This window comes from Pogona vitticeps, chromosome 3 (genome assembly GCF_051106095.1).
Source record: "Pogona vitticeps strain Pit_001003342236 chromosome 3, PviZW2.1, whole genome shotgun sequence".
In the NCBI taxonomy this organism is placed as follows: domain Eukaryota; kingdom Metazoa; phylum Chordata; class Lepidosauria; order Squamata; family Agamidae; genus Pogona; species Pogona vitticeps.
In genome coordinates, this window is record NC_135785.1 from 165,506,038 (window position 1) to 165,528,906 (window position 22,869).

The 22,869-nt window shown below is 38.4% G+C and overlaps 1 protein-coding gene across 7 annotated transcripts in view; it reads left to right on the forward strand.

Moving 5' to 3' along the window:
• Positions 1-22,869, forward strand: part of ARHGEF7 (Rho guanine nucleotide exchange factor 7) — a 112,157-nt gene that overhangs the window by 79,630 nt on the left and 9,658 nt on the right. For 4 of the 7 annotated variants that reach the window (XM_020794310.3, XM_078391433.1, XM_078391432.1 and 1 more), the window contains 2 exons: positions 1,457-1,633; positions 22,215-22,314. The exons of 1 other annotated variant lie outside the window; for it this stretch is intronic. In XM_020794310.3, the coding sequence (XP_020649969.1) occupies positions 1,457-1,633; positions 22,215-22,314 (277 nt within the window). The remainder of the gene's footprint in view (positions 1-1,456; positions 1,634-22,214; positions 22,315-22,869) is intronic. 2 more of the 7 variants (XM_020794311.3, XM_078391430.1) reach the window with 1 other exon arrangement.

Here is a 22,869-nt window from a genome sequence, read left to right on the forward strand (position 1 = left end):
CCATAAATTATATATCTGATTTGGGCTTTAGCTTCAGATATATTAATTTTCAATAGATTGGTATTGAATAATATTACAGTGACGAAAATCCAGCTTCAGTCTAGCAGATGCCCAGTTCTACTATAGGACTTCCTTCTTTTCTTGTATTTAGCCCCCCAGAAGGTATCCGTCTCCCCAGAGGAGGTTTTGAACATATGGTGGAGATGTGGCAGGTGAAATAAGGTGTTTCTTCTCCTTCCGGGTTCTGCTGATGGAAGTAATTCTGTCACCGGACTGTACCATTGCATCCTGCCCTATACTAGGTGCCTATTTTCCATTTAGTTTTGAATTTCTCTCAAAAAGTTTCATTTTCATAATCCTTCACATCAGTTTCAGGTTCTCTTCCTGCCCCCTTGCGTAATCATTCAGGATCAATTCAAAATTCTCTTCCATGGGTGCTCTGACAGCGTTGTTGTGGAGAAATTGCCACTGGCTGGAATCCTGCTGTGCAAGTTTCAGCTGTGCAACTGTGATGATATTACCAGCCATGGACACCTGAGAGGAATTAAAAGTTTCCTATTCCCCCTCCAGGTTCCAAGGATTGCTAGGAATCCCCTTTGTCCTGGAAAAGCCTTTGGGAGTTGTGGAATGGGGAGGGAGCACTTTAATGCTTGAAGAATCTCTCATCAACCTGGAGAGGAGGGGAGAGGAATCTTTTAATTATCCTGAAACAACTGTGTTTCACAGTTAGTTGCATGGTTATAATTTGTGCAACAGAATTCCAGCCACATTTCTCAAGTAATTTCCTAGAAAAGGATTTGTGTTGGTTAGTGGACTGCCCAATATGCTCCTACTTGCAGATTTCCACCTTCCTAGTACTCACACACAGTGCTCCATAGGAATAATAGCAGAGATAATCCTGCATTGAAGGCCGTGGTCAAAATCAGCATTTAAGAGGAAAATGATTTAGTGATTTTGAACAATATTAGAAGAGTGGCAGCTAAGGTGTAGGAAAGCTATAAATCTTCTTATTTAAAAGACTTCCTTTTTGATTCATTGTAGGTTAGTAGGGAGGAGTTTACTCATTTACTACCCCCCCTGTCAAAATCATTCTTTTCAAATAAGCACAATTTGTCCTAATAAATAGATAGCAACCCCTGTGAACAAGATAATTAAAGACAAATTCAGGAGCATTAAAAACAGATTCATATTGTGATGATGTGTTTGGCTTTGTTTTCTTTTCCCCATTTTTAAAATAGAATGTACATGCTTAGTATAATTTGTACATAAAACCCAACCTAAATAAAGGTAACATGATTTGGTGCCTTTTTAACAATATTTTCTCTTTTCCTTTTCTTCCCGTCACCTTTTGCTTTTGTTTCATGTGTTTTGGTTGTGGCTTATCCTGTATGTTCTCCTCCTCATCCCACCTCTGCCTGTCGACATCCACCATTTCATTTCACCCATACATCCTTAGCATGGCAAGGCACTGACCTGATGCATAATCACGTCTTGGCTGATGATGACCAATCAAGTCTAGACTCCTTGGGTCGTCGCAGTAGCCTTTCTCGTTTGGAGCCTTCCGACCTCTCTGAAGACTCTGACTATGACAGTATATGGACAGCCCATAGTTACAGAATGGGGTCTACATCTCGTAAGAGCTGTTGCTCATATATCTCTCACCAGAACTAATGCACTTCTGAGCTTTTCTTAACAAATGCTTGTTGTATCACAGCCTGCTTTTCTTAGATGTTTTCTTGCAGTTTCTTGTCTCTTTAATGTGATATTTTAACAATCTTTCGAAGAAATTTCTGATACTTCAGTCAGTCATACCTCGTGGAATACACTTTACAGGGTTTTTTTAAATATAAAAACTGGCAGCATTGATAAACGTATACTTATAGGTATGAATGATATAGATTTTTTTTCATGTTTCAAAGTAGGTACAACACTTTCTATTTCTTCTCCCACTCAGTCTCTTTCTTACAGCACATGCTTGTACTTTGTGAAACACTTGGTGCCATATGAGAATACTTTAGTCTTACTATGTGTAGGTTCATCTTTGTTTAAGAACAAAAAAATGCTGGGAAAACATAAAACAACTGCAGATGTACAAGAAATGGCAAATCCAGACAGTTTTGTATATTTGGTCAATCTTGTGTGTTTGTTTTGGGAAGCAAAAGCAGGATCTGGTGCTAGTTACTATGCTGTCTATATATCTTACATGTTTCAGATGGAATTAAGCTTGGGAAGGTGCATGCTTCTAAAACTCAATTCTGGTGCCAGGGTGAGATTTGTTATCACTTTACACTACATTATAGAAAGTGAATGCACACACTGCAAGAAGTTGTGTAATTTGCACAAATGGCACTACGCATTCAAATGGGATTTGAGCAAGTGTTTTCTGTAGCAGCTTGTGCCTCTTCCATTTTCTCTTCACAACATACTCTGTTCAGCACTGGAAGAGTTTGCAAATACAGATGTTTGGCAAAGGAAAATTAAACAGTGTTCTGAAGGGTTAATTCTGTAGCTCACTGTGGTTGAAGTCTGGTAGGCATGCACCAATATATATTAGCCACTAATCATGCATAGATCATTTTCTGCATCAAGGGGGAAGTTCTAAATTCTGTCTGAAGATCACCACTCATGAAGATCCTTTGTCCAGATTTTGGGAGTGCCAAAGTCATATGTCCTTATTAAATTTCAACCATTCATTCAGATGATTTGGGTGACGGGGAGCATGCTTCTTCACATATGTCTGTGACATGTAAATATAATTTTGTTAATTTCACTTTTGAACAACCAGCTTTTTATTTGGGTTAAGAATATGTTGACACCCTTTCAGTGTTCAGCTCCTATTTTATGCCCATGTTATTGTTGGAGGGAGGTTCTGTCGTGTGGAAGAAGATTGTAGAGAATGTAGTCTAAAAAATAAACGTAAGTACAGAATTGCTGTTAGAAATTCTTAACAGACAACTTCCCTACCCCACCCCAGTGATGCTGAGTTCTGCTGCCCATATTCAGCTTAATGTTCTCATTATGGTAATGATACTGTTTGAATTAAATTAAGTATTGTTCTGTTCTTGCTTTCTGGCAATTTAACCATCAGTACTTGCAGCTCCCCAAATAATAATGAACATCTACAAACCTTTGTAATTTTAGTGGTTTCATTATCGAACAGGATATAAATGACCCAAGCAAGAAAATTGGAACAAACTTACTGAGAACGTTAGACATAAAATTTATTGCACTTAATTTCATGTGAAGTAGTTTGTGAATGAACATTCCTAAGATGAAGTGTTGAAGAGAACATCCTTAGTTGCTATGAAATAGCACAGAGGGTGTGTATGTGTGTGTGTGTACTTGCGTGCGTGGTGCGTGCATGCGTGCATGCATGTGCTGCACTTTAACTGAACTGAAAGCTTCATCTCTTAAGATCCATTTTTAGTGCTGAAAGATGCACAGTAATTTGCAGCTATTATGGCATGGCAAGTGGGATGCACCATTCAGTTTGGACCAAGTGACTATTAGTAGACTTGCTTCAGCCCTTTCTCTGTTTAGTGGTTTAACGGAAGCAGTTTAAGTTGCAGGGCTATAGCAGTGCACAATACCAAGGACAAATCCTAAGGATGCTAAGAACAGTGTACCTGATACTAAATAGCAAAGCAGTGATCTCAAAGGGTGACCAGAGAGTACCTACCAGTGAGTTTGCTGCTGTTCCGCTCGTCTTGGAATGAGTTCCCATTACCTCTGTGAGGCAGAGTAGCTGTAACCCCACACTGGCAGTAGAAGATTTAAAATGTAACGAAGTTTGCAACAGTTTACAGAATTAGATTCTGATGTGAGTAAAGAACAGTCTTCTTAGCCCTTTCCGTTCTGGCTAGTTTTTCTTTAAATTGACCGGAAGTCACATTTTTAACATATGGGAACTGAAAGTAGTAGAGTAGCTGAGATAGAGAATGTCCAGAAAGAAGAAGGGTAAGCAAACATGACCTCTTCTTGCTCTTTCCCTGTTCAAAGGTGCATTGACCTTTGCTGCTTTTTCAGTAAACCAAGACATGAAGTCGGAACAAGTGACATATGTCCACCAGAGTGGAATGGTTATGAAAATGTTGTCAGCTGGGGCTTTCATTTCTTGCATTTCTTCCTAAACTAAGTATTCATGTTTTTTTTTTTTTAAAAAAAATCAAATTAAAATGGATGACACTACAGATATACATCATTATTATCACTAAGGAATAGTTCCTGGGTTTAGAAAGCAGGTATTGTTTACAGTGGCCAAAAGCATTTAACAATGTTCCTGTTACTCTGATGATGTATTATGAGTTTTAAATATTGTGGTTGCTCTGAACTTTCCATTTCTGCCATAATTAATGTTTAATTCATTTTGAATATCTGATAAACTGCCACTATTAATTTTTATAAGAGCTATGAGACAGAATGATGGGATCTTTTTGCTAGTTTTTTTTCCACTGTAACTGTACCATTAAAAGTCCTCAGTGTTCTTGCTGTTGCAGACAGGTGACTATTTTGAATAGGTCAGAAGTATTAAAGCAACAAACATTTTGAAAAAATCCAGTGGTAAAATTGTGGTATCAAGCCCAGACATTGTGTTTTATTTTTGTGGAACTTAACATAAGGTACCATTGTTAATATTTATGCAATCTGTATGATATGTGTGTACAGTTAGTATTAAAATGAAAGCATTCAGAATTTGAATTAGAATGTAGGTGTGAGCCATCGTGGGTCCCTTTCACACGGCTTAAACAGTATTGCCATTCAATAAGTATTTACTGTAAGTTGACACTAAGCTATATTAATTGTGTGTTTTGCATAATCATGCCAAAACACAATAATGTGTACATAGTGACATAAAAATGAATAAATCTATATATTGTGCATTTCATTTGTGAATGGGAGAAGCCATCTTTAGTAAGTTACTGACTTTTGAAAACAGAACGTAGATGTATATCTTAATGTGCATTGTATTGTACAGTTTGCATTTTATTGTTTGTGGTGACATATAACTAAGTGTTTTGATTTTTTTTTAAAAAAAGTATTTGTTATGTACAGTTGAAATAAATTTTGCATTTATTAGTCTATGCCTTTAATATTAAAGTTATTATACCATAATAAGGCAAGCTCCTTTTATAATTTCGTTTCTTAAAAAATATCTTCCTGTACTCAAGCGGAATGGAAATTGAGATAAAGGTGATTAATTATAGGTAGATTTTTGTTTTGGGCAATTAATTTTTTATTGATACTATACCATTCTAATTCTTAAACCCTGAAAATGTTTTATTTCAAATGTATGATATTTCCAGAACATGCAGTAATATTATTGTTGTTGAGCTTGAGTGGCTGCATTTAAATATAAAGCTAAACATGGGTAAGCATTAGGAGAACAAACCTCCTTACTTCCCAGCCATTTGGCCACAAAATGTTTGTATTGCTGTTTAACATGCCATCAAAGACCTTAGCTATGGTTAGGGAAAGCAAGCTAGCTTCATAAATTGGTCAACCACTGCTGAAAGGAATCACAGTTTGGTGATTCATTTGAATGACATAAAGCACTTGTGATTAATCTAAAAATAGAAGGAAAGCTTCCAAACTCTACAGTTCTTCACCATGTTAGAGAAGGAAGATGGAGTTTGTGGGCCTGGCAGGAAAGGCTATGTTCATTTTTAAAGCCCAAACAATAGTTGAGTGTTGTGTTCAAATCATTCCAATATGGACAATGAGTGACCTCGAATGGGCTCCTCATCCATGTTGGATGTGCCCTGTTAGAATAAGTGGAAGCTATATGTGCTCCCACATCATCAGCTTTGCATGTAAATCTCATTTACTGGTGTTCAGACCTACTGTAAGAAGATAGTATTCACTCTTTTATTTAACAGGGAGCTTGCTTGAGTAACCAGGAAATAAGGGTCAAGATCATAAAATGGAGGGCCCATCAAGGGTTTTTAGGACATTTAAAACTATGTACAGACTTGGAGCTCTTTCATGCATGCTGAGTCAATAGTACTAATGGAACAAACAGATCTATATGTGCAGTGTGACATCACAGGTGAGTGAGGGACCTTTTATATATGTTTGTGCCTTAGCACCTATGAGAAGTTGGTGGATTTGAGTATATGTCCAGAAATTGTAGAGTGTTCAGCATAGTATCTAGATTTTTTTGAACAGTTAATGCTTACAATCCTGTTGTTAAACTTGTTTTTGTGAACTAAAGAAGATATTCAATCAATTTCTAAGATACAAACATGTGCTTTGTTACTGCTGTGTTGGTAACCCATCTGAACTAATCATGATTGCTTTTTTCCTGCTGAGCTTCTCCATCAGTTAGGGATATATGGCCAGATCTCTTTCTGAAGTAAGTATTACTGCATCATTCTTCATTCCAGAATCTGGAAGCAGAGCCCACTTGGCTCTGAAGACTTACTTCTTAGATTTGGGTACACAGTAGGAGCTGTGACTATAAATTAACAGTGCATAGTTCTCTGATGCTGCAATTATAGGCATACTTGTTTAGGAATAAGGCCCATTGTACTGCAAGAATTCTGAGAAAGATGCCTAGCATCAGGCAGCAAGTTACTAATTTTTTTTAAAAAAATTACCTGTAGTCTAAAAGGTTTATTGATTATATATATGCTCACATTTCATTCTTTGCAATAAATATACTCATCATCTCATGTGGCCTAAAATACTGTCTGATGTGTCTACTGGCTTACATAGATTTTCAGAATATTAACATATGCAAATATTGGCATTTGATTAATTTTTTTAAAGTACTGCTTAAATAAGACTAACATTGAAAAGTTTGAGAGATAAATTTTTGCATGGAAGTAAATGCAAACACAGGTCTTGGTTGTGAGTGTGACTGTAAATCATGGAAATGGTTTTGAGTAAACCAAAGGTAATTTTTCCTGTAGATATGGTGGAAGAGAAACAGCTGACTTCAGATATGTTGACTTGAATCTTAAGTTGCTCTTCTAGTTATGTAAAAGATGGTAATTTCCTCCAACATTTCCTCCATCTGCAAAATGTTTCACAATAAATGCAATATTCTTGAAGTACCCAGAACTATTCTTTTGAGAAAGTGTGCAGGAAGGTGGGAAAGCCCTGCTCCCTGAATGGGAACTGTGTTCCACTCATAGATGAAAATCCTAATGAAAATTAGAACCCACCCGTCAGCATCCAAACCAATGAATTCTGTTCATAATGGTTGGTTTGATTTATTAATATCTTAGCAATTGAAACTTGTCAGTAAATATCATTCACATCATGTTCCTTGTATATTTTCTACTGATAGTATTCAAAATAAAGATACAGGTAATAGGAAGTGCAGTAGTTTTTATTTTATTTTTTGAATTTTATTTGAACAGATTATTAGATTTATATTGTGAAAAATATCATCAGTTAATTTATGAAGGCAGCCAAGTTAGGGTCCAGAATGAATAGCAATGATAGATATTTATAGGAGTTCTGACTCCTGTCCTCTGAAGATGCCAGCCACAGAGACTGGCGAAATGTTAGGAAGAAAACCCTTAAGAACACGGCCAAACACCCCGGAAAACCCACAACAACCAAATAGGTCATTCTTGTCTTCTTAGTAGAGGCGTGTGCCAGACCACAAGGTTTGGTTTGAACCCCGATCTGGAGATTCTGAACATTCCCTGATTTGTATTAAACAAATCTGTCTGTTGGTTGTTGTGGGTTTTTTCAGAACATGGCCAAAGAGCCCGAAAAACTCACAACAACCATTAGATCCTGGCCGTGAAAGCTTTCACAAATACATCAAATCTGTCTTCTAGATTGACCCATGTACAAATCTGAATGTTGATTCAGAAATTGAAATCTTCATGCTTCCTATATGCTTTCATTAGAAATTAACAAGCGGCTGTAGCCGTCTTCCCACTCGCTTAGCAGACCCAGAATAAATTTACGGACATATTAATCCCTTGTGAAGGAATCGTAACTGCCAGAGAAACGGATGCAGAGATTTCTAATACTATGGGTGTTAACATTTTGATTCTTTTTAAGAAAAAAATTGGCAACAGCGTTTTTTTAAAAAATAATTTATTGGTATAGTTCAATGAAATATGAATGAGGAGTTAACCTTTTTGAGGGGACCAAGCCTGCCAAATTTCAGAAGAGGTAGACAGAGTGTAGTGCCAGAGTACCTGTTAATTTTATAATTCCAAAACAGAAATGCTAGTTCAGTAACCAGAAATTTTCCAGAAGAATGATCACAATATTTTTTTTGTAGACCTAAGTGTTCAGTTTTACATAAGGATTGGTTTGTTTCCCCATCTCTTCCTCTGCAGCAAGATTTCAGAAGAGAAAGAGCAAAGGTTAGGAAATTATGATAGAGGAATTCTCCCCATCTTGAGATTTTGTTACATAGATTCCTGGTGCACAAATGTACCGATTTTTGCAGTAAAAGCTTTGGCTCTCTATGGATCTCCCAAGTCTGAATCACTAAGTATGATTCATATTTCGAGAGGACAGGGTTGGAATTGTTCCACTTTGGAATGGTCCCATTTTGATTGGGAGATGACCTGAATTTCTTCAAATCAGCTTAGTTTGGTTTATGATTCAGCCGAATCCAAAGCACATTTCTGCTTATTAGTAAATGTCTTATTAGTCTGTTTAGTTAATATGTTTCAGAGTTCTGTTACTGTATATGGAAATGTATAAATTTTTTCTTAGTTTGTTGGAGCTTTTTGGAAGATGCGTGCAAATACTGTGACATAGGTTATGCTAAGAAGTGGACAGTTGCTAGCTTTTGTACAATGCTTGCGCTTTCAAAAAATAGTTTTATTTTAGATGCTATATGCAATCCAACATTTTTGGTACTACTTATTACTACCAAAATTATATTTTGGAAAGTGGTGGTCAGAGGGGTGTCTTACTGACAACCGTCTAAGTACACAAGCCTGAATCTGTAGGTAACCCTCTTCTTTACCCACTGCCCTTCTTCAGCCCAGATACATGAAGTTGGGAAACAGAAGAATGAAAGGCAGACTCCTAAACTGTGGTAGTAAATTTCAATATATGGATTGGTGAAGGTCCCTCAAGTGTGCTGGGGAGTTCCTGGGACATTCCCACTTCCATAAACTCATACTGTACTACAAAGTGAGAAATTTGCTGCCATAGCACTCTAGGGCAGGGGTGGGGAATGTATCACCTTACGTTAAGTTGAACTCCCATTATTTCCAAGTAGTATAGCCAATGACCATGGATGATAGAAACTGTTTCCACATCTTGCTTTAGAGAAACTGTGGGAGATTTAACCTATCGTCCTAAATCCCCCTATAAACCCAAAGTCTCATTTACTTTTCTTGTCCCCCCCACCTTCGAATTGGAGGTGTCCCTGTATGATAGTTGGGGCAAGATCAATCAGACAAGGACGTCCATCAGTTCCCACCTCATTCCAGGACAGGACTTTGTTACTACTTTACCCAAAGCTGTCAGTATCCTGGAACTGAGGCAAACAGCAGTAACTGCTCTAATTCCTCACAACCTGAAGAGGCTAAAGAAGCAGTCTACAAGAAGATGAACCACTGTGGATTGACTTGGATCTATCATCTTGAGTGTGCTGCCTGCCTTACTTGCCCCCTCCTGCCAATTGACCATCTAGCTGTGTAGAGCAGTTCTGAGTTGCATACTCCATCGTAGTTTCTAAATCCAACAGTACATTTCTAAAATGCTTCCGGTAAAGGGGATGAAATATATCTCACTCTTCCTGATTCTTCATCTCTTTTTCAGGTGAATAATATGGTTACTTTGCAGACATGGCAATGTGCCTCTATTTGTGAGTGAAGTATTTGACTGCTGAAACAAAGGCCAAACATCACCCACCAAGTTCTCCCTTTGTGTATGGTCAGTTATTGGGAGAGATGGGAGTGTCCAATCAAGGAAGTCCTAAAATACAGCAAGAAAACCTACCTTCTATTCCTAAGAGGGAAGAGCAGAAGATACTGATAGCTAACAATTCTCTTCTTCTGCCACTCCACATATAATTCAGCTTGGCTCCCCCTAGGGTAGTGGTTCCAATCCTTGGGTAACCCAGGTGTTCTTGGACTACAACTCCCAGAAACCTGAGCCAGCACAGCTGGTGGTGAAAGCTGGGAGTTTCAGTCTAAGACCACCTGGGTTACCCAAAGTTGGAAACCACTGGCCTACAGGAATCCCAGGCGAGCAGGAAGCAGCTCTTATGTGGTATGAGGTTCTCTTTGGATGAAAGGGATAATCTACTTCTGTTAAGCCTAAAAGAGTGGATCTTTGAATAAATGGTTGAGATGCCATTTTTCTTGGATATTAGTTCCACTATAATCTTGAAAAAAAGGTATGGTGCTTATATCCAGCCCCATAGTGTGCTTATAATACTAACTGGGTGGTTTACAATTTAATTATGCAGGCTACACATCACCTAGAGGAAAAGATCACACTGAAGAGAAAAAAAAATCCAGGAGCCGCCCTGGACTAGAAATTGTTAAAACTAGTTTGGTGAAATGACACCAACTAAATTTTGGAGGGGGCTATTTAGAAAAAGACAAGGAGAGCAAGGAACTGTATAAAATACAAATGATGTGAAAAAAGATACGAAGATTTTCCCTGTATCACTAGAACTTTGAATTGCCTAATAAAATATAGGGGGTAGGATTTCTATGACATTTCTTATTTTCTCTGCAACCTACATTTGAATTTATAAGCAAATTGAAACATGTTTATGAGTAATTTGGTCTTTCTCACCAGATTACTCATGAATCTGTTCTAACCCACCCATAAACTCAAACGTAGGTTGCAGAAAAAAATGACATGTCATAGAAATCCTCCCCCTGTATATTAGTATATGTCACTTCAACTTTGAATCAATTAATAGCGTTGAGTAGTATATATGGTATATACAGGACAAAGAAGGTGCTGCTTTTTACAGTGCATACCTAATTAATGGAAATGAATGCCTATGAGATCTAGTGAGGACCACCAGCTTTAAGAAGGAAAATAGCCAAATGTGGGAAGAATATGATACCCATCATTGTCCATTAGTGAAACAGGCAAAGTCCTTCATATCAATGTTTTGTTCTTCCTGGGTGGTGACTGCTGGATGAACGATATTGTACTAGCTGCACCCTTGGTTTGGTATAGTAGCACACTTAAGCTGTGTGCAGAAAGCATAGGATCAGTAGTGGGCTATCCAAATACATTGGTCATTTCTATTCTGCATTTCGAGAGGGGAAAGATTTGCAAAACTGTACTAGGGAGGAGTGTGAAGGACTACATTTCACTGGCCTAGCAATCTTAGTCCTTAGTGGTCTCAAGGATATAAATGGCTCCACCTTGAGATGAGTATACATTCTGCTGTAGGAGGCTCCCCTTGTCCTCCAAAGAATGAAACGTTTGGCTTTCTGCAAAATGCTTGTTCTGTTTTGTGTTTGTAAGGTTTGGGCAGGGCATATGTACCTGTCTTGCCCTATTCTGTATTGCATAAATTACTTTGTGGGGTAATGATATGTTGAGGTTAGGGAGACTTTGATGGCCTCTTTCCATTTAAATGCTCGGAGGCACAGCAGTTAAATAAAGATTCTTTGTCATTAAACTCACTTTATTGTAAGGGTGAACTGCTGTAAACATAAACTGGGCAAAATCTACCCACGTAAGTGTACTGTTGAACATCTGGAGCCTGCATGACACTGTTGCAGGCTAGAAAAAGGCCCATGGGCTTTGATGGATTATATTTCAACAAGGCGATATGATGTGGCTGCTGAGGGGACTTTATAGGAACAGGTTTCTTAAGAAGTTTAGGATATTAATGGCGCAAGTTCCAGATAAATTTATGCTGGCAGGACAGACTTCGAAAGGGTCTAAATACTGATGCACTCTGATCTCAATCTTTTTTTCTCTGTCCTCTTCCCAATTTTCACACCACCCCAGTAATACATTATATCCTGTTGTTATTGTAGAGGCATGTGGTGCTGTAATGATTTTATTAGGACTCCCTAGTAATATAAAGATTCTAATTACTTAGTTTGATACAATTTAAGAGGAACTTCCTCAAATGGAATCTGCCTTTCAGTATTCCGTAGTTAAGTTTAGATCACAGCTTTAGCCTGAACAATGTTTAATCCTTGCTTATTGATTTCTCTTCTTTCTGCATGTATGGCTGGCTGTGGCTGCTTCACACACTTCCCACCTAAAATATAGGAAAGAAAGTCTATTTGTGTTCGCGTTTCTCGGTGATTGCCAGAATCTAGTGACCTTGCCCATTACCTCTGTCCCAACTTGGGCTGTCTACACATTCTCCCTTACTATAGCCATTGAAAATTTGTGAGCTCTGAGTACACTATATTTGAACTTCCTTAAGTAACGAGGCCATTGTTTTTTACTGAAAATCTAATGTTTTTGAAAGCCTGTTATGTCATTAGATGTTTTTAAATCGATTTTTCAAGTCATTAAGGGTGCCAGAAAATATCCAGTATTGGAGAATAATTTTGTAAGCTTTGCAAAAAACAAACAAACAAAAAACAAACAAAAAAACCACTTCTGTTTCTTCCTGAATCATATCTTGAGGAAGAATGAACTTCTGTGATACACAGTCATTCCTTTTAAAATCCTTGCAATAATTTAATATGACTCTCCTGTTCAAGGGGTTTATGGTTGCACTTCAGTCATTTGTCCATTTAAGCAACCTTTTCTTGGAATATGCTAGGGGTGAGGTTATCAGATATTCTGCATCCCCATCCTTGGTAGCCACTGGCAATGGTGCGGCTAAAAAATATTGTAAATAAATAAATAAAATAAATAAAATAAAATAAAATAAAATAAATATAAAATAAAATAAAGATTTAAAATAAATAAATCTTCTTTCAAGCTTCTCCTGAGAGAGGTTTCTTGTGCTGATAGTTATTAAAGTATTGGGATAGTAGTATGAAATGATTAGAATACACACATGCTTAGTGATGTGTAAAACAAATGGAAAGATGAACATGTACACCTACCTAATTTCATGACTCAAAAAACATTGGGAAAAAAGAATTATAAAGACTTCACAGTGTAGTAATCCATAGCATAAAAAAATTGATTTTAAATAATTAAAGTTTGCTGTAAAAGCAGCATGACAATGTATCTATTTGTTGGAGGATGGACTTTAGACTTCTTGACTCTTTTTAATCAAGAACAGTTGTAAAATTCCTCAAAATAAGAAAAAGCAAAGTGTTTTGTAATTGATATGTCTTGTAGAATCTTGCTTTTATTGGTACACAGTTTGGATTGCCCATAGCCTACATTCAAGTTGCTTTAGCCCAGGGTACATAAATAGTTCATAGCTAGCTCCACTATCTGGTATGTCATAAAGCCCAGAGTATTGTGCAGATTGTGTATCTCAAATACTTGAGGTGAGATCTGTATTTACAGATTTTACATTATGTACCGTATTTTTCCATGTATAAAACAACACTTTAAACTTAAATAATTAGACAAAAAATTGAGTGTCGTTTTATACACGGAAGGTAGCTGCTTTCCCTGCTTTTTGCGAAGCCACAGGATAAAGTAGCCATGAAAGGGCGGCAGGATCAAAGGGGTGTGAACATGCCGCCCTTTCACGGCTGTGTTACCTACTTCCTAAGCCCTGTGGAAGGGTGAAAGGGTGGCAGGACTGCACCCCTTTGATCCTGAAGCAGCCATGAAAGGTCTTTAGGATCAAAGGGATGCAATCATGCAAATTTGGGGGTTAGAAAAGGGGGAGCTATCTTATACATTGGGACATCTTATAAACGGAAAAATACGGTATATTGAAATTACAGAGCAGCTTATGGCACATTGTAGAATAGACTTGCAAATACACATATTTCAGCTCGGTGGAAGCATACATTTTGGCAGAGATGAAAAGCCTTCCATGATTTATTGCAATTGTAATATAAATATAAAAATATAATGTATATAATTGATACATATAAACATTTTAAAATATATTCCACACACATGATATGGGCATCCCAGGATGGGGAAAGGAAATGTTAAATAGGAGTGTTGTGCTTTCATGACAGTTTTAAAAACTGGCAAACCTTCTTGGGAAGCCTGCTCAGTAGAACTAGCGTGTTTTCCCCAAAATAAGATAGAGTCTTATATTAATTTTTGCTCCAAAAACACATTAGGGCTTATTTTCAGGGGATGTTTTATTTTACAGTCATATCTTCTAATGGTTGCTGCACAATGGTGGAGGGAGGGGTTTCAGTTAACTTGGGGCTTATTTTTGGGTTAGGGCTTATATTACAAGCATCCTGAAAAATCATACTAGAGCTTATTTTCTTGACAGAAAAAGAAATCAAATGGTGCACGTTGTTCATGGATCTTGTAGGATCTTGCAGTGTTATGTCTAGAATGTGCTAAGCCTAGCTTCAAATCCTACCTCAGGTATGAAACCTATTAGTGACTTAGTCAAGCTTCTCCTTTCTCCTCATCCACCTTGCTGGATGATTATGAGGATAACATGGATTACTTGTATGCTACTATGAGCTCTTTGGAGACTGACAGTGATTACAGAATTTGGAAAAATGATTTTAGGGCTGCAAGTCCCAGGATTCTCTATCCAGCACAGCTAGTGTCCATAATAGTTGAGGGGTTCTGGTAGCTGGGTAATCCTTTCCAAGCTGTTGGCTAGAAGACCCAATTCATCTCTTTTGAAAACCCTATAAGTAACTCATGCTGTGCTATTATCAGCTGCTATTAATAAAAATTAGTTTGCCTACACAGTATCTTATCAAAGATGAAGAAAAGCGGCTTCCTGGCTTTGTTCTGGTCATTGTTGATTTCATTATGATAGAGGTCTTTCATCTTGCTCCAGTATTTTTGCATTGTTTAACTATGCAAAATCATTGTTCTGACTTATTCCTCCAGGGTAGGGTTACCTGTTTCTCATGAGCAAGGCTTTACTGTATCTTCTATTTCAGACTGGATTTACAGTCTCCAGAAGGGAAAGCAACGGAAGAGTTATAGGAGATTAACATCTTATGTCAGAAGACATGATGAGTCTGTTATTACTTTTGTGGCATGTTTCCATGCCAGCTAACAGTGATTTGAGTGGTAGAAAGTGTGAAAGTACTTGATGATTCTCAACAAGATGCTGGTGACAATTAATAAGACTGCCATAAAAAAATAAGAGAGATGGCCAACAGATATGCATATACAGTACGTATTTGCAACTCTTGGTTAATGTCTTGGTAGTCAAGAAGAATAACATCGCCACATAACATTCAGATAACATGATACATTTTATGAACATAAAAAACCTGCATAATAAAGGAAGGCACTGAGCTAGAATATTTTGGCAGTTGCTGTTATGTGTGGGCTTTTAAAACTGGGCTATAGAAATGTCTGTGCTCATGTGTCTGCATAGGTACACCTTGTGGCTTAAAGAACAACCATCATCTTGAAATGTTTTAGATGGCCAAAATTAGGAATGAGAGTAAGCAAGCATGGGTCATGGATGGCTGTTGTAGGACCTGGTCCAAGTTGCTTGGAAGACATGCTGTGCTAGATTTTGGGAGATATTGGGCAAGTGAAGAGAAGAGCAAGAGAATCTGGGATGCTTAGATTGGTAGGACTAAGTAGATTTTAGTCTTCATTTCTTACTCTGACTCTATGTGGCAGGTGAACACTGGACAGAGATGTTGGACTGACTGCGGAGATGACCTGATCCAAGAAGTCATGTATTTGCTTTCATTTGGATTTTAGTGGTTGCCACATTTTAATGATGAATGTCTCTCTCAGGCTGGTGGCTTTGTGTGTATGCTAGCTTTTGTTTTTATTTATTTTGCCAAAGATCATGTCATTATTTTGATACATAAGCTCCTAGGGTGTGTGTCATCCTCTTGGATAAGTGCATTTGCATGCATTTTCTCAAACTCTTTGGGATGCTGCCTTATGCATAAAAGGCTGGTCTTTAAGGATAAGGAATTTTAAATATTACCTTCTTCTGATATAAACTGTCCTGTCCTGGGTTCTTTTTAATGAGAAAGGCAGGGTAAAAACAAACAGTGTGGAAAGATTGTCACTTTTTTTGTAATTTAGACTACCCAGTAAAGTGTGCTGAATTCCCATTCCATTCAAAAAAAATTAAGGAGGTGTATAATTTTATATGAATAACTCTGCTGATATTAGTGGTCTTCGCTGTGCATTGTATCACCGAGTATTATATTGGCATTAACTTCTTCCAATGCGTATTTTTGTGAGACTCATAAATTAATTATCCTCTGCAAGATAAACAGGATGTTCACTATATGTGGTGGTTGTTGTTGTTGTTTAGTCATTAAGTTGTGTCCGACTCTTCGTGACCCCATGGACCAGAGCACGCCAGGCCCTCCTGTCTTCCACTGCCTCCTGGAGTTTGGTAGTGGCAAACAAAAATGTTGGAGAGAAATCTATATTTCCTTCCTTTTTCCTTGAAATCAAACCCCAAACAACTCTAGATTTTTATGTGCATTTGTTTTAAATAACTTTTGGAGAGCTCAGTGATTTAGGTTTCTGGCTGCAGAGCCAGAGGTTAGGAGTTCAGTGCTCCCCTGTGCCTTCTTGACGGGATGATCCACAGGGTCCCTTCCAGCTGTGGAGTTCTCAGATGGTGATGATACTTAAGAAAAAAATTTTAAAGAGAGAAGCAGAAAGTGAAAATAAAGATTTTCTTTTTGTTTCTAAGCGACAAAAAGATTCTCATTATTGAACTGAAGGCTCCCCTGTTATAAAAACAATCAAAATAGTTCTTGTTGTTGTTTAGTCGTTAAGTTGTGTCCTACTCTTCGTGACCCCATGGACCAGAGCACGCCAGGCCCTCCTGTCTTCCACTGCCTCCCGGAGTTGGGTCAAATTCATGTTGGTAGCTTCGACGACACTGTCCAACCATCTCGTCCTCAGTCGCCCCCATCTCCTCAGCGTCTTTTCCAGGGAGTCTTCTCTTCTCATGAGATGGCCAAAGTACTGGAGCCTCAGCTTCAGGATCTGTCCTTCCAGTGAGCACTCAGGGTTGATTTCTTTCAAAATGGATAGGTTTTTTTCTCTTTGCAGTCCAGGGGACTCTCAAGAGCCTCCTGCAGCACCACAATTCAAAAGCATCAGTTCTTTGGCGGTTAGCCTTCTTTATGGTCCAGCTCTCACTTCCATACATCGCTACAGGAAAAACCAAAGCTTTGACTATGCGGACCTTTGTCGGCAAGGTGATGTCTCTGCTTTTTAAGATGCTGTCTAGTTTTGCCATTGCTTTCCTCCCAAGAAGTAGGGTTCTTTTATTTTTGTGACTGCTGTTACCATCTACAGTGATCACAGAACCCAAGAAAGTAAAATCTTTCACTGCCTCCATATCTTCCCCTTCTATTTGCCAGGAGGTGATGGCACCAATGGCCATAATCTTAGTTTTTTTTGATGTTGAGCTTCAGACCATTTTTTGCACTCTCTTTCATCCTCATTAAGAGGTTCTTTAATTCCTCCTCACTTTCTGCCATCAGAGTGGTATCATCTGCAAATCGGAGGTTGATATTTCTTCCGGCAATCTTAATTCCGGCTTGGGATTCCTCCAGTCCAGCCTTTCGCATGATGTATTCTGCATATAAGTTAAATAAGCAGGGGGACAATAGACATCCTTGTCGTACTCCTTTCCCAATTTTGAACCAATCAGTTGTTCCATATCCAGTTCTAACTGTTGCTTCCTGTCCCACGTATAGGTTTCTCAGGAGATAAATAAGGTGGTGAGGCACTCCCATTTCTTTAAGGACTTGCCATAGTTTGCTGTGGTCCACACAGTCAAAGGCTTTTGCATTGTCAATGAAGCAGAAGTAGATTTTTTTCTGGAACTCTCTGGCTTTCTCCATTATCTAGTGCATGTTAGCAATTTGGTCTCTAGTTCCTCTGCCCCATTGAAATCCAGTTTATACCTCTGGGAATTCTCGGTCCACATACTGCTGAAGCCTACCTTGTAGGATTTTGAGCATAACCTTGCTAGCGTGTGAATTTAGTACAATTGTACAGTAGTTGGAGCATTCTTTGGCACTGCCCTTCTTTGGGATTGGGATGTAGACTGATCTTTTCCAATCCTCTGGCCACTGCTGAGTTATCCAAATTTGCTGGCATATTGAATGTAGCACCTTAACAGCGTCATCTTTTAAGATTTTAAGTAGTTCCACTGGAATGCCATCACCTCCATTTGCCTTGTTGTTAGTCATGCTTTCCAAGGTCCACTTGACTTCACTCTCCGGGAATGTCTTGCTCAAGGTCAGCAACCACACTATCTGGGTTGTCCAAAACTTCCAGATCGTTCTGGTATAATTCCTCTGTGTATTCTTGCCACCTCTTCTTGATGTATTCTGCTTCTGCGAGGTCCCTCCCATTTTTGTCCTTTATCATATCCATCTTTGCACAAAATGTTGCTTTAATATCTCAAATTTTCTTGAACATATCTTTGGTTTTTCCCTTTCTATTATTTTCCTCTATTTATTTGCACTCTTCATTTAAGAAGATCCTCTTGTCTGTCCTTGCTATTCTTTGGAAGTCTGCATTCAATTCTCTGTAACTTTCCCTATCTCCCTTGCATTTGGTTTCCCTTCTCTTCTCTGCTATTTGTAAGGCCTTGTTGGACAGCCACTTTGCTTTCTTGCATTTCCTTTTCTTTGGGATGGTTTTTGTAGCTGCCTCCTGTACAATGTTACCATCCTCCATTCATAGTTCTCCAGGCATTCTGTCCACCAAATCGGACTTTTCTTTCACTTCTAGGCACGTCTGCAGCTGAGCATCCTTTCAGATTTGGCCCAACCAATTCATTAGCTCTGGAGCTACTTGTAGTTGTCCTCCACTCTTCCTCAGTAGCATGTTGGACGCCTTCTGACCTGAGGGGCTCATCTTCCAGCATCATATCTTTTAGCCTTTTGTTTCTGTTCATGGAGTTTTCTTGGCAAAGATACTGGAGTATCTTGCCAGTTCCTGCTCCAGGTGGGTCGTGTTTTGTCAGAACTCTCCACTATGACCTGTCTGTCTTGGGTGTTCCTCCGCCTATGGTCCCTGCACATAGCTTCTCTGAATTACTCAAGCCCCTTCGCTGGGACAAGGCAGCAGTCCATGAAGGGAATCAAAGTACAGTGGTGCCTCACTTAGTGACGTGTAATCCGTGCAGCAAAAATCGCTGCTAAGTGATTTTGTCGCTAAGCGACTTTAAAAAGCCCATAGAAATGCATTGAAACCCCTTCAATGAGTTCCTATGGGCTCCAAAACTCACCTTAAGCCAAAATCCTCCATTGCGGTGGCCATTTTCAGTGCCTCTAAAGCAAGGCAAAACAGCAGGCAGCCATTTTGGAACCGCCGATCAGCTGTGCAAAAATGGGGGCTTTGCAATGATTGCTTCCCCGCAAAGCCCCCATCTCCACACAGCTGATCGGCAGGGCTTTGCGATGATCGCTTCCCCGTGATCATCGCAAAGCAAATTTTCCCCATAGGGGCCATCGCAAAGCGATCGCTTATGCGATCGCAAAAACAGCATCGCAAAGTGATTTCCTCGGTATGCGGAGGAATCGCTATGCGAGGCACCACTATAGTACTAAACTGTAATTCAGCGGTAAAGCATATGTTGAGGGAACATTATGTCTTTAGAAATTTGATAGGTGTTGATACAGAATATTCCATCACCCTGTTCTTGTAACTGAGATTTAAGTACATTTTCTTTATACACAGATTGCACCCATGATGTTACTCTGTTCATTTTTATGTTTGGATGCTGCTCTTTTTTCCCATCTTCTTGATCCAGCAGTTCACATGTGTCACCAGGAGTGGCATAAAGGGATCACCTTTTGGTGAATGCACTTGATATACCAAGGGGTTTTTGCTGAGTAAAAACAGGACACAAAACACTACACCAAAGATCTGGCATCCTCGACTGTGTGTGTGGTCATCTTGGTCTTGTCTCTTGTGTGTCCCTTAACAGAGGCATAGTCAGCAGTTGTCTGTTTGGAAATGATAGCAGAATCTAGGTTTCTCTGTCCCAGTAAGTGATTGATTTGATGTTGGCCACCGCCTAGAGTGGTCCTGAGTTGGCTAGATAGGCGGGATATAAATAAAATAAATAAAATAAAATTTGGCAGTGGTGTGAAGAAAGACTGCTGAACTCAGCAGTAAGATTACAGTTACTGTGTGTCTCTTTGAAATATATAGATGAGGACTCAAACTGAATGACAGGTGTACTTAATGCAGTAGCTGATGTGTCTGTATGGTTGGGGTGTGTGGGTAGTATGATACTTATTGGGATTAAAGAATTCAGTGCTTTCCTCGCCTGCCAAAAATGCTTGTTTCATTGCTCTTTTTGCATTGTGAGGAAATGTCCTGTTGGTATTCCCCTCCTCAGCTTCTGAGATCTTGGTAACTATCCGTTTTCCCAGCAGCTGCTATTTGCATTTTTAAAATGTACCTTTAAACTCAGGGGACTGGTTTGGCCCTTATTTTTGATATTATATTGTGTTTTCTTGCTAACATTTCATCTTTTAATTACAAAATTATGTGATGTGAAGGTTGCTTCTGTTTTAATATTGTTATAATTGTTATGTTTGCATTCCTATAAACTATACTACATATCTATTTGCAGCATATACACACAGAGTTGTAAGAAAAAAAGTTCCCAGTTGGTTATGCCCACAGGAATATAACTATTGGCTTTGTAACAGTACTATATTAAAAATATTAACAGAAAAAATCCTTGTAATATATATAAAGATGAAGTTACCAGAACTGGTCATAGAGGGAGCCAGAGATCACGCTATGTGAGTAGTGTTTGCCCGCAAAATATATTTCCATACTGTCATTAACAGAACTGGTCACTAGAGGCAGCCAGGGACCACACTATATATAGCCTTCACTATAAAAATACTGTAGTATTCTCTATAATTGGATTTTTCAGCATCCACAGAGAGGCTTGTAACCAATCCGTCGCAGATATGGGGTCCTTCTGTAAATGTCATGATGTAGCAAAGATGTCTCCTGGTGATGCCATTTTGAATAATTAGGAATAGTGATTAAATATTTTTATATTAACTAGTTTCTACTCAGTTTTATTATTTCATTTGTTTGTTCTTTAAAATGGTCAGAAGGTTGTGTTAGCAGGGAAACACTCAGCTTTGTATCTTTCATTGTTATGCTTGCAGCATTAAAGATCTGGTTTTGATTCTGTTTTCAGCACAGCTCCTCTGTAAGTGACTTGCTGAGTTTTCTAATGTTCTCTGTACCATAGATTCAGGATTTCTACTATTGATGTTCTCCCAAGCATCGTTCTGTCAAGTTGTAAGGAGGATTTTGCAGCACAAGGGGTGCAGATCTACGATGAAATGGCTGTCTGTGTGCTTGTTGTGATACGTAGTATGCTTCTTTTGTGATTGTGCCAACTGTAACTCCATGCAGTGTAGTAGCACCTCTGCATGTATAACCTAGTATTTGTTTAGTTCCAAGACTGTTATCAAGAAAGTGATTATCTTTAGCTAGTGGGATATTATACAGGAGACAGTCCCTTCCCCACCCGTTTTCTCCAGCTCTGCTGGATTCCAATTCTTTTCATCTCCAAAGCGATATCTGGAAGGCACTAAGTTTGGGAAGGGTGTTTGTTCTAAAGTATTTTAGGCCCATCATATAAGCTTCGGAGATCAAGACTAGCACTTTGAGTCGCACTTGGCAGTAGAATGGAGCACCAATTTTAGACTAAACAGCCAACTTCAAGAGCAGGGTGCTTCATTCTATCAGATGCAATTCCTAAATACATTCCAAAGATACTTCCTTTCCCAGATGCATTTGTACTGGATGGTAGGGACCCACCAAAGTATTTTTATCTGGTGGATTTTATCGAAATTTTATACAAGTTCCCAATTGATAATGCCACGAGAATGGTATATTACTGGCTCTGTATTTGAAGTCTTGATTGTTTTAAACTAGGTGGTTCTACCCTATGGTTCATACTCTGGTAGAAAACAATAAATGTCTATTTGTTGCTCAGTCTCACTTGAAGCCAGTGGGAATATATCTAGAAAAAGAACTGCTATATTCTTCCTCCTTAAAAATAGACGACTAGGGAGTCAGAAATAATTTGATCCCATGAACCATAATTCTCATAACTGCTAAATAATAATTATGATCCCGCAGTTAAAAGAATATGTATTCTTTCAAATGCCTGAATGTCTGGATGTTTATCTTTTAATTTTATTATTATTTTGTATTAGGCTCCCGTAAAGAATCTGCTCCCCAAGTGCTGCTTCCAGAGGAAGAGAAAATTATTGTAGAAGAAACAAAAAGTAATGGTCAGACTGTGATAGAAGAAAAGTAAGACAACCTTTTAAGCAAATGATGCATTTTAAGCAGTCCATCCTCTTGCAAACAGGAAGTTTTGTGTGATACGTTCGTTGTGTCTGAACTGAATTCTGATGTGCTTTGTGGTTTTATTTTTTTAAGAGATGAATATCCTACTGGAATTCATTTGCTGAACTGCCTGTGATGTGCATGGTCAGACCTGTGCAGCTCATTTAGACCAATTTCAACACTCTTGAGTTCTCTAACCTTTCTGTTTGCATCTTTCTTCCTTCATCCTTGTACCACCTGGGAATTGATCAGTTTTGTGGGTAAGGTGGCATTCTTGAGTGCTCTGGGATTTCTTATTAATATGTAGGTGTTTTAATATTTTTAAAAATATATCTTTTGTATGAACACACAATTAAAGACCTATTTTATCTCAACAACCCATTAAAATAAATAAGATTGGGAGTGAACGGCATGCAATAGGAAACAGCTTCCTGATCAAGGAAAGAGATTTCCTGCTGCCTCGTTGCATAAACTGTTTTTGGGGAAAGGGGCTAAATCAAAAATGTGGTGGAAGAGACC